General features: G+C 38.0%; 1 protein-coding gene across 1 annotated transcript in view; it reads right to left on the bottom strand.

Annotated features, from left to right (window-relative positions):
• Window positions 1-14,080, bottom strand: part of RNF17 (ring finger protein 17) — a gene marked incomplete at its 5' end in the record, with an annotated part of 56,243 nt that overhangs the window by 1,389 nt on the left and 40,774 nt on the right. The window contains 7 exons of the mRNA XM_010851237.1: window positions 2,181-2,370; window positions 4,226-4,361; window positions 6,055-6,223; window positions 7,375-7,491; window positions 9,510-9,566; window positions 10,667-10,792; window positions 13,085-13,165. Coding sequence (XP_010849539.1) covers window positions 2,181-2,370; window positions 4,226-4,361; window positions 6,055-6,223; window positions 7,375-7,491; window positions 9,510-9,566; window positions 10,667-10,792; window positions 13,085-13,165 — 876 coding nt within the window. The remainder of the gene's footprint in view (window positions 1-2,180; window positions 2,371-4,225; window positions 4,362-6,054; window positions 6,224-7,374; window positions 7,492-9,509; window positions 9,567-10,666; window positions 10,793-13,084; window positions 13,166-14,080) is intronic.

Raw genomic sequence — 14,080 nt, 5'->3', positions numbered from 1 at the left:
CTCATGTCCATCGAGTCGGTGATGCCATCCAGCCATCTCATCCTCTGTCGTCCCCTTCTCCTGCCCCCAATCCCTCCCAACATCAGAGTCTTTTCCAATAGAGTCAACTCTTTGCATGAGGTAACCAAAGTACCGGAGTTTCAGCTTTAGCATCAGTCCTTCCAAAGAACACCCAGGACTGATCTCCTTTAGAATCGACTGGTTGGATCTCCTTGCAGTCCAAGGGACTCTCAAGAGTCTTCTCCAACACCACAGTTCAAAAACATCAATTCTTTGGCGCTCAGCTTTCTTGACAGTCCAACTCTCACATCCATACGTGACTTCTGGAAAAACCACAGCCTTGACTAGACGGAACTTTGTTGGCAAAGTAATGTCTCTGCTTTTCAATATGCTATCTAGGTTGGTCATAACTTTCCTTCCAAGGAGTAAGCATCTTTTAATTTCATGGCTGCAATCACCATCTGCAAGATTGCCCGGAGAAATATCAATAACTCAGATATGCAGATGACACCACCCTTATGGCAGAAAGTGAAAAGGAACTAAAAAGCCTCTTGATGAAAGTGAAAGAGGAGAGTGAAAAAGTTGGCTTACAGCTCAACATTCAGAAAACTAAGATCATGGCATCTGGTCCCATCACTTAATGGGAAATAGATAGGGAAACAGTGGAAACAGCGTCATTGACTTCAGTTCAGTTGCTCAGTTGTGTCTGACTCTTTGCGACCCCATGAACCGCAGCACACCAGGCCTCCCTGTCCATCACCAACTGCTGGAGTCCACCCAAACCCATGTCCATTGAGTTGGTGATGCCATCCAACCATCTCATCCTCTGTTATCCCCTTCTCCTTCTGTCCTCAGTCTTTCCCAGCATCAGGGTCTTTTCAAATGAGTCAACTCTTCACATCAGGTAACCAAAGTATTGGAGTTTCAGCTTCAACCTCAGTCCTTCCAATAAACATCCAGGACTGATCTCCTTTAGGATGGACTGGTTGGGTCTCCTCACAGTCCAAGGGACTCTCAAGAGTCTTCTCAACACCACAGTTCAAAAGCATCAATTCTTTGGCGCTCAGGTTTCTTTATAGTCCAAATCTCACATCCATACATGACCACTGGAAAAACCACAGCCTTGACTAGACGGACCTCTGTTGACAAAAGTAATGTCTCCACTTTTTAATATGCTATCTAGGTTGGTCCTAACGTTTCTTCCAAGGAGTAAGTGTTTTTTAATTTCATAGCTGCAATCACCATCTGCAGTGATTGTGGAGCCTGGAAAAATGAAGTCAGCCACTGTTTCCCCATCTATTTGCCATTAAGTGATGGGACCAGGTGCCATGATCTTAAGTTTTCTGAATGTTGAGCTTTAAGCCAACTTTTTCACTCTCCTCTTTCACTTTCATCAAGAGGCTCTTTAGTTCTTAACTTTATGCCATAAGGGTGGTGTCATCGGTTATTGATATTTCTCCCAGCAATCTTGATTCCAGCTTGTGCTTCACACCATCATCTTTTAGGGTTTGAAATAGCTCAACTGGAATTCCATCACCTCCACTAGCTTTGTTCGTAGTGATGCTTCCTAAGGCCCGCTTGACTTCAGCCGCTGTAAGGATCAGCGGCTGTGCTTTGCTGGAGCAGCCGTGAAGAGATACCCCACATCCAAGGTAAGAGAAACCCAAGTAAGAAGGTAGGCATTGAGAGAGGGGATCAGACGGCAGACACTGAAACCACAATCACAGACAACTAGCCAATCTGATCACACGGACCACAGCCTTGTCTAAATCAATGAAACTAAGCCATGCCGTTTGGGGCCACCCAAGACGGACAGGTCATGGTGGAGAGGTCTGACAGAATGTGGTCTCCTGGAGAAGAGAATGGCAAACCACTGCAGTATTCTTGCCTTGAGAACCTCATTGACTTATCTGTTCTTTAGTTATAGAATATTCATCTGGATCATTTTATATCTTAGTCATTACATCCCTGATATTTTATATCATTGGAGGGCTAATCAAAAGCTTAAGTATAAATTATATAAAACTAAGACATTGTTTGAAGCAGCCTTAAAATTAATCCTATAGTATTTACAGCATTATAAACTTTAAAGCATTTTACATGTAAAGCACTTTAGAAAATTACTAAGGATCCTTGAAATACCTTCAAAAGAATCTTGGTCAGTTAAGACAGATACTTACCATGGAAGAAGCATAAAGCTGTTTTCCTTGTAGACAGTCTATCATGGCCCACAATGCTTCCATGCTCCACTTCGGACAATATGGTATTCTTGTCTTTCCTACATCTCTCAAGGGTGGTTTAAACCCTGCCAAGAGAACCTTTATGGCTCGGGCTGGATACTGCATAAGATGAAGAGGGATTTGACGCAGTCTGTCACAAAGAAATTCTAAAATTAAAAAAATTTTTTTTTTTTTAAGAATAATTAAAAAAACCCTATTTAAAAAAATGTTAATGTCACAATTAGGGGAAAACTTTATGATGTTGGATTTGGCGGTGATTTCTTTGATATGACACCAAGAGCACAGGCAACAGAAGAAGAAAATTCAATTATATCAAAACTTAAAACTATGCAAAAGGCACAATCAATAGAGTGAAAAGGCACCTTGCAGAATGAGAGAAAATATGTTCACGTTAAAAATGATATTTCTCCAAAGAGCTGTAAATGGCCAACAAGCACATGAAAAGATGTTCAACATCACTAATCATCAGGGAAATGCCAATGAAAGCCATATATGATATCACCTCATACCCATTAGCATGGCTACTATTAAAAAAAAAAAACAAAATACCGCCCAGAAGATAACAAGTGTTAGTGAGGATATAGAGAGAAACTGGAATCCTTGGACATTTGGTGGGAATGTAAAATGCTGCTGGGGAAGTTTGGTGGTTCCTCCAAATACTAATAATAATTAGCATATTATCCAGTGACTCCACTTCTCAGTATACTGAAAGCAGGGTTGTAAAGAGATATTTGTATGTACATTTTCATAACATCATTCACAGTAGTCAAATATCCACTGATGGGTGTGTGGATAAATAAAATGTGTTAAATACATATGATGGAATATTATTCAGCTGTAAAAAGGAAGAAATTTCTAACACATGCTATAACATGGTTGATCCTTGACATTATGCTAAGTGAAATAAGACAGTTAGAAAAAGATGTGAGATATTCCTACAATAATCAAGTTCATAGAGGTGGAAAGCAGAATGGTGGCCGATGGGCTGGATGAAGGGACTATGTGGAATCATTTAATGGGTACAAAGTTAGATTCAGTTTTGAAAATGAAGAGAGTTCTGGAGATTGGTTGCACTAACCATGTAAATTGAGTTAACACTACTTAACTATACATTTAAAAATGGTTAAGATGATAGATTTTATATGCATATTATATCATTATTAAAAAAATAGTTACAAATAACAACAAAACTTGGAAAAATAACAGTGTTGGCAAGGATGTGGAGAAAATGGAACTCCTGTGTGTTGCTGGTAAAAATGTTAAATAGTATAGCTGATATGGAAAACTTTGGCATTTCCTCAAAAAGTTAAACATGAAATTACCATGTGATCCTGCAATTCCATTTCGAGGTACATATCTTAAAACAGTTGAAAGCTGGAATTTAAATGGATCTTCTTTTTATGTCAGTGTTCACAAAGTATTATTCACATACCAAGTGTCCATCAAGAGATGAATAAACAAAATGTGGTGTATATGTACAATGGAATATTACTTAATTGTAAAAATAATGAAATTCTGACAAGCTACAACTGGATGAACTCTGAAAACGTTATTCTAAGTAAAATAAGCCAGACATAAAAAGGCAAATATTATATCATTATGTTTGTATGAAGAATTTAAGTAGATTCATACAGAGCAGAAGAGGACTCACTGGGAGCTGAGAGAAAGGGAACAGAATGTTACTAAGGGGTCCAGAGTTTTTGTTTGGGATTATGAAAAAGTTGTGAAAATGGACAATAGCAGTGGTTGTACAACACTGTGAATGTATTTAATGTCAATTAATTGTATACTTAAAAATGGATGACAATAATTTTACATTAAAAACTTTGATACAGTAAATTTTGTTATGTACATCTTACCACAATAAAGAATAACTTTTAGAGTAAAAACAAACTCCCAACAGTAGCTCTAAAATAGCTTTTTGAAGTAAAATATTTTTAATTATTAAAAAAAAATAGACTAAGTTTACTTTTTTGTTTTTTAACCTGTTTACTGTCAGCTTTTCAGTTGATCCATAATCAACAAATTGTACCAGGACAGCTAGAGGATTAAATTCTTTAATGGAAACAATCTTTGCTCTATACCATAAGCCATCATCATATTCTGCAAGGCAAGGCATTTCTGAAAAGACAGAAAAAGAGGGAAATTACATTGCCTTTTATTTTCTTAAAAATATACATGCTTTGAAATACAGTAAAGTACAAAGAAGACATAATCCCCATATACCTGTTATTCAGAATTAAACACTAAACAGCCATATGTTGGCTTGTGCTCTTTTTTTCTGTTTATATACCCTGTTTTCCTAATTCCTAAATTAGGAAAATGTTTGAAGAAAGACATTTATCCCTTTCTCAGAGTTCCTAGTTCTACCTCCCATGGCTTAGACCATCCTCCCTCTCCTCCCACTTCTTATATGCCCCCAATTTTTTTCTTTTGGGCAGCTGTCTTCTGCGAAGGATAGTAAAATGGGTTCTATTATTCCTACTTTTAATTTTCCCCTCCTCCAATGCAATTCCATTACTCTCTAGTTTAACATTTTTCAATGGCATCTTAACTGTTTGCAGTACCAAGTTCTTAGACTGCAGTTTACAAGGTTCTGAACCGTATACTCCCAACCCACTCTGACCACATATCCTCAACATCTTACCCACACAAATTCCTTATTTAACTCCTTTAATATAGATTCCATATGTATTTAACAGGCACTTGCTTATGAATCAACTTTCACGTATGCATACTTAACTTTAATTCCAGAATAACTATAGAAAAATGCACAAATATATGTATAGATAGCTCCATGAATTACCGTATCATGCACAGATTGTGTAACTTCCCTTGAGAGAAGAACACGAAGAAGGAATTGTTTCTTCTAGACTATAAATTAGTTTACAAAAAGAAAATATGATAATGAGCTTATTTTTTCACTCATTCAACAAATATTTATAAGCACCTACTCATGCAAGTTGCCTTCCTCAAAAGCTGGGGACACTGCAGTACAAAGTATTCCTGCTCACAGTGCCCCTTCCTAGGAGAGGAGGCAAGGGAGAGGAGGTGGTGGAGAGGGCAGGGTAGGGGAGGGAGGTTGACGGGTGGGGAAGGAAGAGCACCAGGGAAGAAGACCTGCGGTAGGGGAAAGTAGAGTGGAGGTCCTGCTATACATTCCAGAACTTTCCAGGCAGGGAAAAGGGCAAGTGTTGTTTATCAGCCAAACATGGGTCATAAGTGATTAAAATCTTATTAAGTAGCAGATAAAGACATTAGGCTCTAGCTTTCCTTTGCTAAAGTATCCTCTGATAAGTACAAACTACAAGGATGAACGTACCTCTATACATGACATGGATAAAATGTACAGACACCACTCAGTATTTCAGGAACTGTCAACACAGGTAACGAAATGCATTTTCCTCGTAGGAGAATTCCATGTATTTAATAAAGGATGGTAATATATATTAGAAAGGGAAAAAGCACAATTTCATCTATCCTGACAGGACAGAATATGAATTCCCCTGCCCTCACACCAAGATTCTCTATTTAGGTGGCTTGTAATGAAATTAAGTGCCATTTAGGTCTAAATAACAACTCACAATTTTGAGCTACTGGCAAAACCTCAAGCTCAGAAAAGCCATCTTCATGCAATCAAGTGTTCACAGGCGGCCTGAGCTTTGGAAAATCAAAGTGCCCTAAAGCATGAGGCCAAGTGTATAAAGTGAGGGCAATAAAAATACCAGTTAACCTTAGAAACAACTCAATCTCATCAACATTGAAACAAAACAATGATTTCATTAGGAATCCCACTTTCCTGAAAGACTGGTACCTGTTCTGAAGTCTGTCAAAGGAGGGAATGTCTCCATACTCTTATTGAACCTTCGCAGTGCCTCCTCGAGGCTCTCTGGCTCAGATTCCCAGCCGACTCCACTGTCTTCTGTGTCACTGTGCTGGTTAAACAAACTACAACTTTCGACAGAATCAAGGCAAATATATACCTGAGTTGGGGGAAGGGAAGGGAAAAACATTCAAATTCTGTAACTTTCCGTATTCAAGATATGGGCAAAAGTACTGCAGGAAAGCCTCCAATAATGGCCTCATGGTCCTTATGGAGTTAAGTCCTCATATCAAACCAGACTTGTTCTCTGTGGCTGAAAAATGCCATAGCATGATGGTATGTGACTACTGAGCTTAGACTGTAAAAGATGTGGCCTCTGCCTTGGTGGTGCCTGGCCCGCCAGGGGGCACGCACATGCATGTTAGCAGGCCCAGGAGAGGCCCACAGAGCAGGAGCCCAGCACCAAGCTCTGGAATTGGATCCTGCAGTAGCATACCCCTCTTCCCACACCTTGACTGCAACCTTGAGACCCTGGATTCCTGACTTTCACGTGTGTTGTTTTAAGCTGCTAAATTTGGGGTAATTTGTTCTGCAACAATAATAACTAGTTAAAAATCATTATAAAAACCAACAATAGGTTACACTACTATGTTCCCTGATGAAATTATGGAGCAAATTCTCCTTGCTTGTGAAGGAATAGTTTACTGCGTAAAAACAGCTGAAGGACTGCTCTGCCACTTAATCTGTCATTTCTTTTTCTCTTGCTAGTCAAGTATATATAAATGAATTTTCTTTAGTGTACTTATTCACTCAGTCAATATTTATTGAGTGCCTACTATGCATCAGGCAGTATTCTAGGTATTCCAGGGACATACCAGTGCCCAAAAGACAAAAATCCCTATCTTCATGGAATTACATTCTAGTAGGGAGATGTAAACAGACATAGTAAGAAAGTGGTGGTGTGTTAGAAGGTGATAAATAGTATGAAAAAACAGAGCAGGGTAAAGCGTACTTAATTAAGTTCAATGTAGGAAGAGGACAGGGGAATGAGATGTCTGAGATTTCTTCGGTGGCAGTAAATTCAAACTTAAAAATCTAAATATTTGATTTAAAGAGCTATACATTACTGGGAAAACCCAAAAGTGATTAAGAAACAGTTGCCTTACTAAGTATAAACAGATGTTTGAAGAAGAAACTATAGGGTAGGTAAACTAGAGGTCAGCAATTGTTAATAAAGTCAGGAAGATAGAAATGTGAAGAATCCATCCTAAAGTTAAGACCATAACCAACAGTGTTACTGAAATTACATACTTCACTGGGTGAGACAACGTGCTTTACTTGAACAGCATAGAGTTCCTCAGGGGGAGGTAGAGATGAAGACAAATATGGTGGTAAAATAGGAGTCTCTGTTTCAGGCAAAAGCAAATCCTAAAACAGCACAAATAAATTCAAATTTCAGAATGACTATTACAGAAAGCCACTACATTATTAAAGTTCATTACAATGCCAGTTTACTTTCTTAACAAAAAGCTAGCTGAGACTATCACAAAACAATTTTGTTGTAGCAGGACCAAAATGTGGTAGGCAATCAAAAGATCTTTAGAATGCTTTTGTCTCCTGCCTAAAAAAAAAAGATGTTAACTACCGCCCCCGCCCCCCCACCACAGGAATGTTTCTTTACATATTATTATAATATTTACACATACACATAACATTTTAGAAGAATGGTTAACAAACTGACACTGCTCAGTGGGACTGGGGTGTGTGAGGTGTAGAATGGGGGCAACTTCTTTCCTTTTCACATTTCTGTAGTACTGCATTCATTTTTAGAGTATGTATTTTATAATAAAAACTAAAATAATATATGAAATGCCAAAAGAAGATTTAAGTTAAAAATCATCAGAAAAGTGTGCTCTCCCTTAAGCTCTATAAAAGGATAAAGAATAATTAAAAGTTATATGATTCCAAAGAGGATCACGGCAGTCAGCAGTTGTTAAAAGCAAATATATATAAAAAAATAGGTGACTTTTATTAACTTATAAAAATCCTGAATATGGTACTCAGTATAAATAGTAAAATAATCACATTCAAATTTGTAGACTCACTTATTATGTAACAATTCCAAACTGGTGGCAAAACAAAACATACTTGAATCACTCAGCTGATTTCAGCAAAAAGTGACTATCCACTGTTAAAATTTTACTGATTTGTTACAAAACACTTTACAACAAGCATATGTTATTTTTATAATTATAGAAATTATTTTTGTAAGTTTTTTTATTTGGCTGGCTGGGTCTAGATGCAGCATGTGGGGGTCTAGGTTTCCTAACCAGGGATTGACCCAGCGCCCCTTGCACTTGGGAGTGCAGAGTCTTAGCCACTGGACCACCAGCGAAGTCCTTATAGGAATTAAATTCTACTTATAAATCATAAAATTTTACTTATCAAAACACTTTCTGCACAGCAAAAAGCACAAGTGACAAAATAAAAATTTTTTTATTTTGTTTATCCGTTTTTATTTAAGCTGGACTTCAGGATAAACTGGATTCACCAATATTTAAAACTTTGGCGCTTCAACAGATATCATCAAGAAAGTGAAAAGACAACCCACAGAATGAGAGAAATATCTGCAAATCATGTCTGATAAGGGACTTGTATCTTCATACCTATCCTAAGATGGCTAGGAAACAAGTCAAGATAACAAGTGTTGGTGAGGATATGGAGAAAATGGAACCCTTGTACAATACTAGTACTAAAGTAAATTATTGTAGTCATTTGGATAAGTTTCACAGTTTCTTAAAATGGTAAACATAGTCATATGACTCTGTAATTCTCATGACTTAGTAATTCCACTTCTAGGTCTATACTCAAGAGGAGTAAAAACCAACATTCACTTAAAAATTTGTACACAAATGTTCATAGTAGCTTTATTTACTATCTGTAAAGGTAAAAACAATCCAAATGTCCATCAACTGATGAATGGATAAACAAAATGTGGTATATCCATATAAAGGGATATTATTCAACAATAAAAAGGACACATACAACATGATTCAACCTTGCAAACATTATGGTCAATGAAAGAAGCCAGTAAAAAAGGACTATGTACTATAATAATTCACTTTCTATGAAACGTCCAGGACAGGCAAACCCACAGAGACAGTTTCCAGGAAACTGGGGGGTGGAGGGGGGTAGGAAGTGATTGCTGCTGGTGTGGGGCTTCTCTTTGAGATGAAATGTTGTGGAATTAGATAGCTATAATGATTACAAAACTCTGTGAATAGGTTAAAAAACCACTGACTTGTACACTTTAAAAAGTTAAATTTTATGGTATATAAATTATCTCAATAAAGCTGTTACAGAAGAAAATGCTTACTTCCTGATCTGGAATGAGATTCTTCGTATTGAAGTATCCAAATTTTCAAAATATTTAGACTGAAACTTACCTCAAACCTTATTTCCCATCTCTCTTCCTCATACTTTTTATTGTAATCTGTTGGATTCTGAAATAATATAGTATTATCAATGAAAACTTTACCTATATAATATTGTTTTAAGACACTTTCATATTTCATCCCACAAAAACTGTGTGCATGTTCTTGTTGGCATTCATTTTCACTTAACTATGGGAAAATTTAGTGTTTTGAGTAATTTAATATTGCAATAAGAAGAATCCTCAAATTATGCCAGAAGCATGTTAACAACTGTAATTAGTTTGTAGGAGTGGGAGCTCTTACCTTTCATTTTAAATGGCCACAGTGAAGAGTACATACATCTGGCAAAGACTAAATGATGAACAGATGAAACACTTACACAAACACACAGGGGCACACATGCACACAAACCATACACTTCTCTGCTCAACAGAAATAGCTGGCTGTGTGGATTATGTGTACAAAGTTATGTAATAGTTTTCCATTTGAGAGAAAAAAGTAATTTCCTTCACTGCACTGACCACCCACTGTCTGGTTGTGTACTACAGGTAAAATGAATATTTGAAAACCTAATAAGTGAATTGTAAGTCTAACAATATCTTGCTATATAAAATGTTCATGCTATTATTTATGGTGTGTACCCTATTTCGATAAAATATTTGTGGCAGCCTGCAATATGAAACCATATCTATAACAGGCTAATTTTTTTTAAAGATATTAAACACAGAGGCACCAGCCAACTGGAATGGGCTGTTTACTGAAGCTAAGCTTAAAATCTGGCTCTGAGTTCCTACAAGTAGGCAAAATGAGGGAAATGTTATAATATCAAATATGAGGAAAAAACATTTTATCTTGGGAGTCAATTTCTGGCAGCAAATTTCATTATGATTTTATCATTCACATCTGCATTCAAACAATGCCAGAGAACATGAGCTGCTTATTAGGTTTGAAGATACAGAAATATTAAGTGAATTTTAGTGCAAATGAAAAGTTTTTTTTAGGACATTTATAAAGCTTTCTCAATAAAGAATTACAAATCCTCTAGGCTCTCTTAACAAATCAGACATGTAGGACTATATGGAAGACTTGAGGCATGAGACAAAATATGACAAATTTTCACCATATTTTCCTTTATAGTATACATTTTTACAGAAACATACTTTACTTACTTCCTTAAATATTTCCTCAGATTGTTCAAAGGTACAATATTTATGGTGTGCCAAAAAGTAAGAAAGTGACATTCCATCAAAATAGAGATGAATAGATAATTTCTCCCATGGATTTTCTGGTAGTTCCTATTTAAGTTCAATAAAGGAGATCATTACTATAAAAACAGTCTGAAGATTAAAACTTTATATTCAGGAAAAATGGAATTGGACTTCCGACAATCACAGTATTACTTGTTTGACTAGTGACTCATTCTGTAAAATTTCCTTCCTGGTATTTTGGCAGATAATGAAGCAATAATTCTACTACTTTGGTTGTTATAAAATACATTTACATGCCTATAACGTAGTTATCAGAAAATTTTATACATCATCTCTGCTGCTGCTGCTAAGTCACTTCAGTCATTTCCGACTCTGTGTGACCCCATAGACGGCAGCCCACCAGGCTCTGCTGTCCCTGGGATTCTCCAGGCAAGAACACTGGAGTGGGTTGCCATTTCCTTCTCCAATGCATGGAAGTGAAAAGTGAAAGTGAAGTCGCTCAGTCATGTCTGACTCTTCACGACCCCATGGACTGCAGCCCACCAGGCTCCTCCGTCCATGGGATTTTCCAGGCAAGAGTACTGGAGTGGGGTGCCATCGCCTTTTCCTATACTTCGTCTCTAGATGATACTAATAATTTATAGTAAGTAGAAGAAGAATGAAAAAGTATGCTCAGGGGTAAAGCAATGAAATTTAGTTAAAAATCCCCAAACAGCAGGAATCAGAAGAAATTAACAAGTCTAGGAGTCCTATAATGGTTTTAAAACTCATGGGTCCATTTACAGATATCAGGTACCTAACATGCATCTGAGTGATGAGCTGACCATCCCTCACTTGATACCAGCTTGGTCCAAACTCAGGTCTCTGCTGAGTTAGTGTACTGCCTCCCAGCAGATCGCCTGCTTATACCTCTCTCTCCTGTCCAGTTTCCACCATTCACAATGAAAACAGCACAACATGAGGTCAGATCACATCCACTGCAGCTCTCTGAGCTCTCTACTCCAGCTCCTTTCCAGTCTGCTCCCGCTCCCTGAAGGCTCCACACATCTTTGGCCTAGAGCTCTCTGCACCGTTCTGCTATCCGCACGGCGTCTCTTCTCACCATTTAAAAGTTTTAATCAAGTTTTATCTTTTTAGGGATGTCTTTCCTGACCACTGTATTAAAATGTCATCCCTCCCCTGCCCACCCCTCCCTATATGTGTGTGTTTGTGTGTGTGTATATATTTTGTTTCCCATCACTAAAATGGAAGCTCAACGAAGACTGGACTCTGACTCTTGCTGCACCTGCAAGCCCAAAGACAGTGTCCAGCAGGTAAGAAGCACCCGGTCAGTGCCATCAGTTGTCAGGCAGAGTGGCACTTCTGGGGGAGGTCAGCTACAGTGGCAGGGATGCAGGCAGCACCAGCATGATTTCTGAGAAATTGAGGGCCTTTGGTACACTCCATGCTGTTCTCCAAGGCTAAGCCAAGAAGCAAAGTAAGCCACCTGCATAAACTCAACAGTGCCATCTCTGAGGGACCTCCATGACAGCCCACAGAGGCTGTGAACAACCGTACAGGCTTCTCCACCATCTTATTTGCGTCCGTTGCTCTTTTAAGATCTTTGTCAGCCTATCATCACACCTTTCGTAGAGAAATACTTCCTTACGGTTTTATATCTTCCTACTGGAATCCTCAAACAAGATCCCCGTTAATCTTCTCTTTACCTCACTGCTCAGGAACCTCCAACGGGCCTCCTGACTGATGTCTGCTTCTCGTACACACTATTCCCACCACTGTTCCTCACAAAACTTCCACTGTTGTAGCAAACACATCTCCTCAAGACATGTCCATTTCTGTCCCTTTGCCTACCTGAACACTGCATTTCCCTGGTCAGGAGAACTTCACTGACTTTCCCATTCCTACATTCCTATTACACTTCACTGTTTTTACCAGTCACCAGTTCCCAGCAAGTTCTTTGTGGTGTAGTCTTCAGGTTTTTGTCCTGTGTCTCACTGTTTCACTAAGTAGACAAGGCCTTTGACGATGAGAATTACCTGCACCTAACATAGTGCTACACACACAGCACCATCCTGAAAACTATCATGTGTGTTTTTATAAACAGCTCCATTTCCTCCCATGTCAAAGTAAGTTGTTAATAAGGGATCTTCCAAATTACTGACTTTCTTGCTTCTGGGAAGTTCTCAGGAACTTTCTCAAAATTAGTTTTATTTAAAACGAGCCTAAGAACCAAAGTGGTAACTTCTTTTATATTAATGAGTAGTTTACAATCCCACAGGAACATAGTTATTCATTAAAAAAATCTCACAAATTATGTTACCTGTAACGCTTTATGACAGATAAACTAAATCAATGATATATACTTTAAATACAAATTACCATAATGTGAATTTCCACCTCTCTCTTTGAAAGCAGCTCCTGAAGGAGTTCTACTGCATCTGGTTGCCAGACATTCCCAACCTATTTGAGATTAATAAACTCAGGTTCTTTCACAAGATAAGAGCAGAAAGTAGATGAAGCTACATAAAAGTAGCCATAAACAGATAACACTAGAGGAGGACAAAATATACAGGCAGTTTGTAGAGAGAATCATGGGTGTATAATAAAAAAAAAAATCTTAAGAAACTAATAATTTGGAAGCAACCTAGATGTCCACTGGCAGACAAATGGATAAGAAAGGTGTGGTACATACATACAATGGAATATTACTCAGCCATTAAAAAGAATGCATCTGAATCAGTTCTAATGAGGTGGATGAAACTGGAGCCTATTACACAGAGTGAAGAAAGTCAGAAAGAAAAACACCAATACAGTATACTGACGCATATATATGGAATTTACAAAGATGGTAACGATGACCCTATATGCAAGACAGCAGAAGAGACACAGATAAAGCACAGTCTTTTGGACTCTGTGGGAAGAAGGCAAGGGTGGCATGATTTGAAAGGTAGTGTTGAAATGTGTATACTATCATATGTGAAGTGGATTACTGGTCCAGGTTCGATGCATGAGACAGGGTGCTCAGGGCTGGTACACTGGGATGACCCTGGGGGATGGGATGGGGAGGGAGGTGGGAGGGGGTTTCTGGATGGGGAACACAGGCACCCATGGCTGATTCATGTCGATGTTTGGCAAAAACCACTACAATATTGTAAAGTAATTAGCCTCCAATTAAAATAATTAAAAAAGAAACTAACAATTGGTATCAGGCTCCTCAAATATTATTCTCTTAAAGCATTTTATGATTTAAAAATATAAACCTACATCCCCAAAAACAGCATGTTTAGTGATGGTGCTGGTTGCTCAGTCATGTCCAGCTCTTTGTGATCCCACGGACTGTAGTCCACCAGACTCCTCTGTCCATGGGATTCTCCA

Source organism: Bison bison, unplaced genomic scaffold (genome assembly GCF_000754665.1).
Source record: "Bison bison bison isolate TAMUID 2011002044 unplaced genomic scaffold, Bison_UMD1.0 scf7180017864299, whole genome shotgun sequence".
NCBI classification, from domain to species: Eukaryota; Metazoa; Chordata; class Mammalia; order Artiodactyla; family Bovidae; genus Bison; species Bison bison.
Note: the sequence above shows the minus strand (reverse complement) of the source record. Positions and strands in the feature narration are given on the sequence as shown.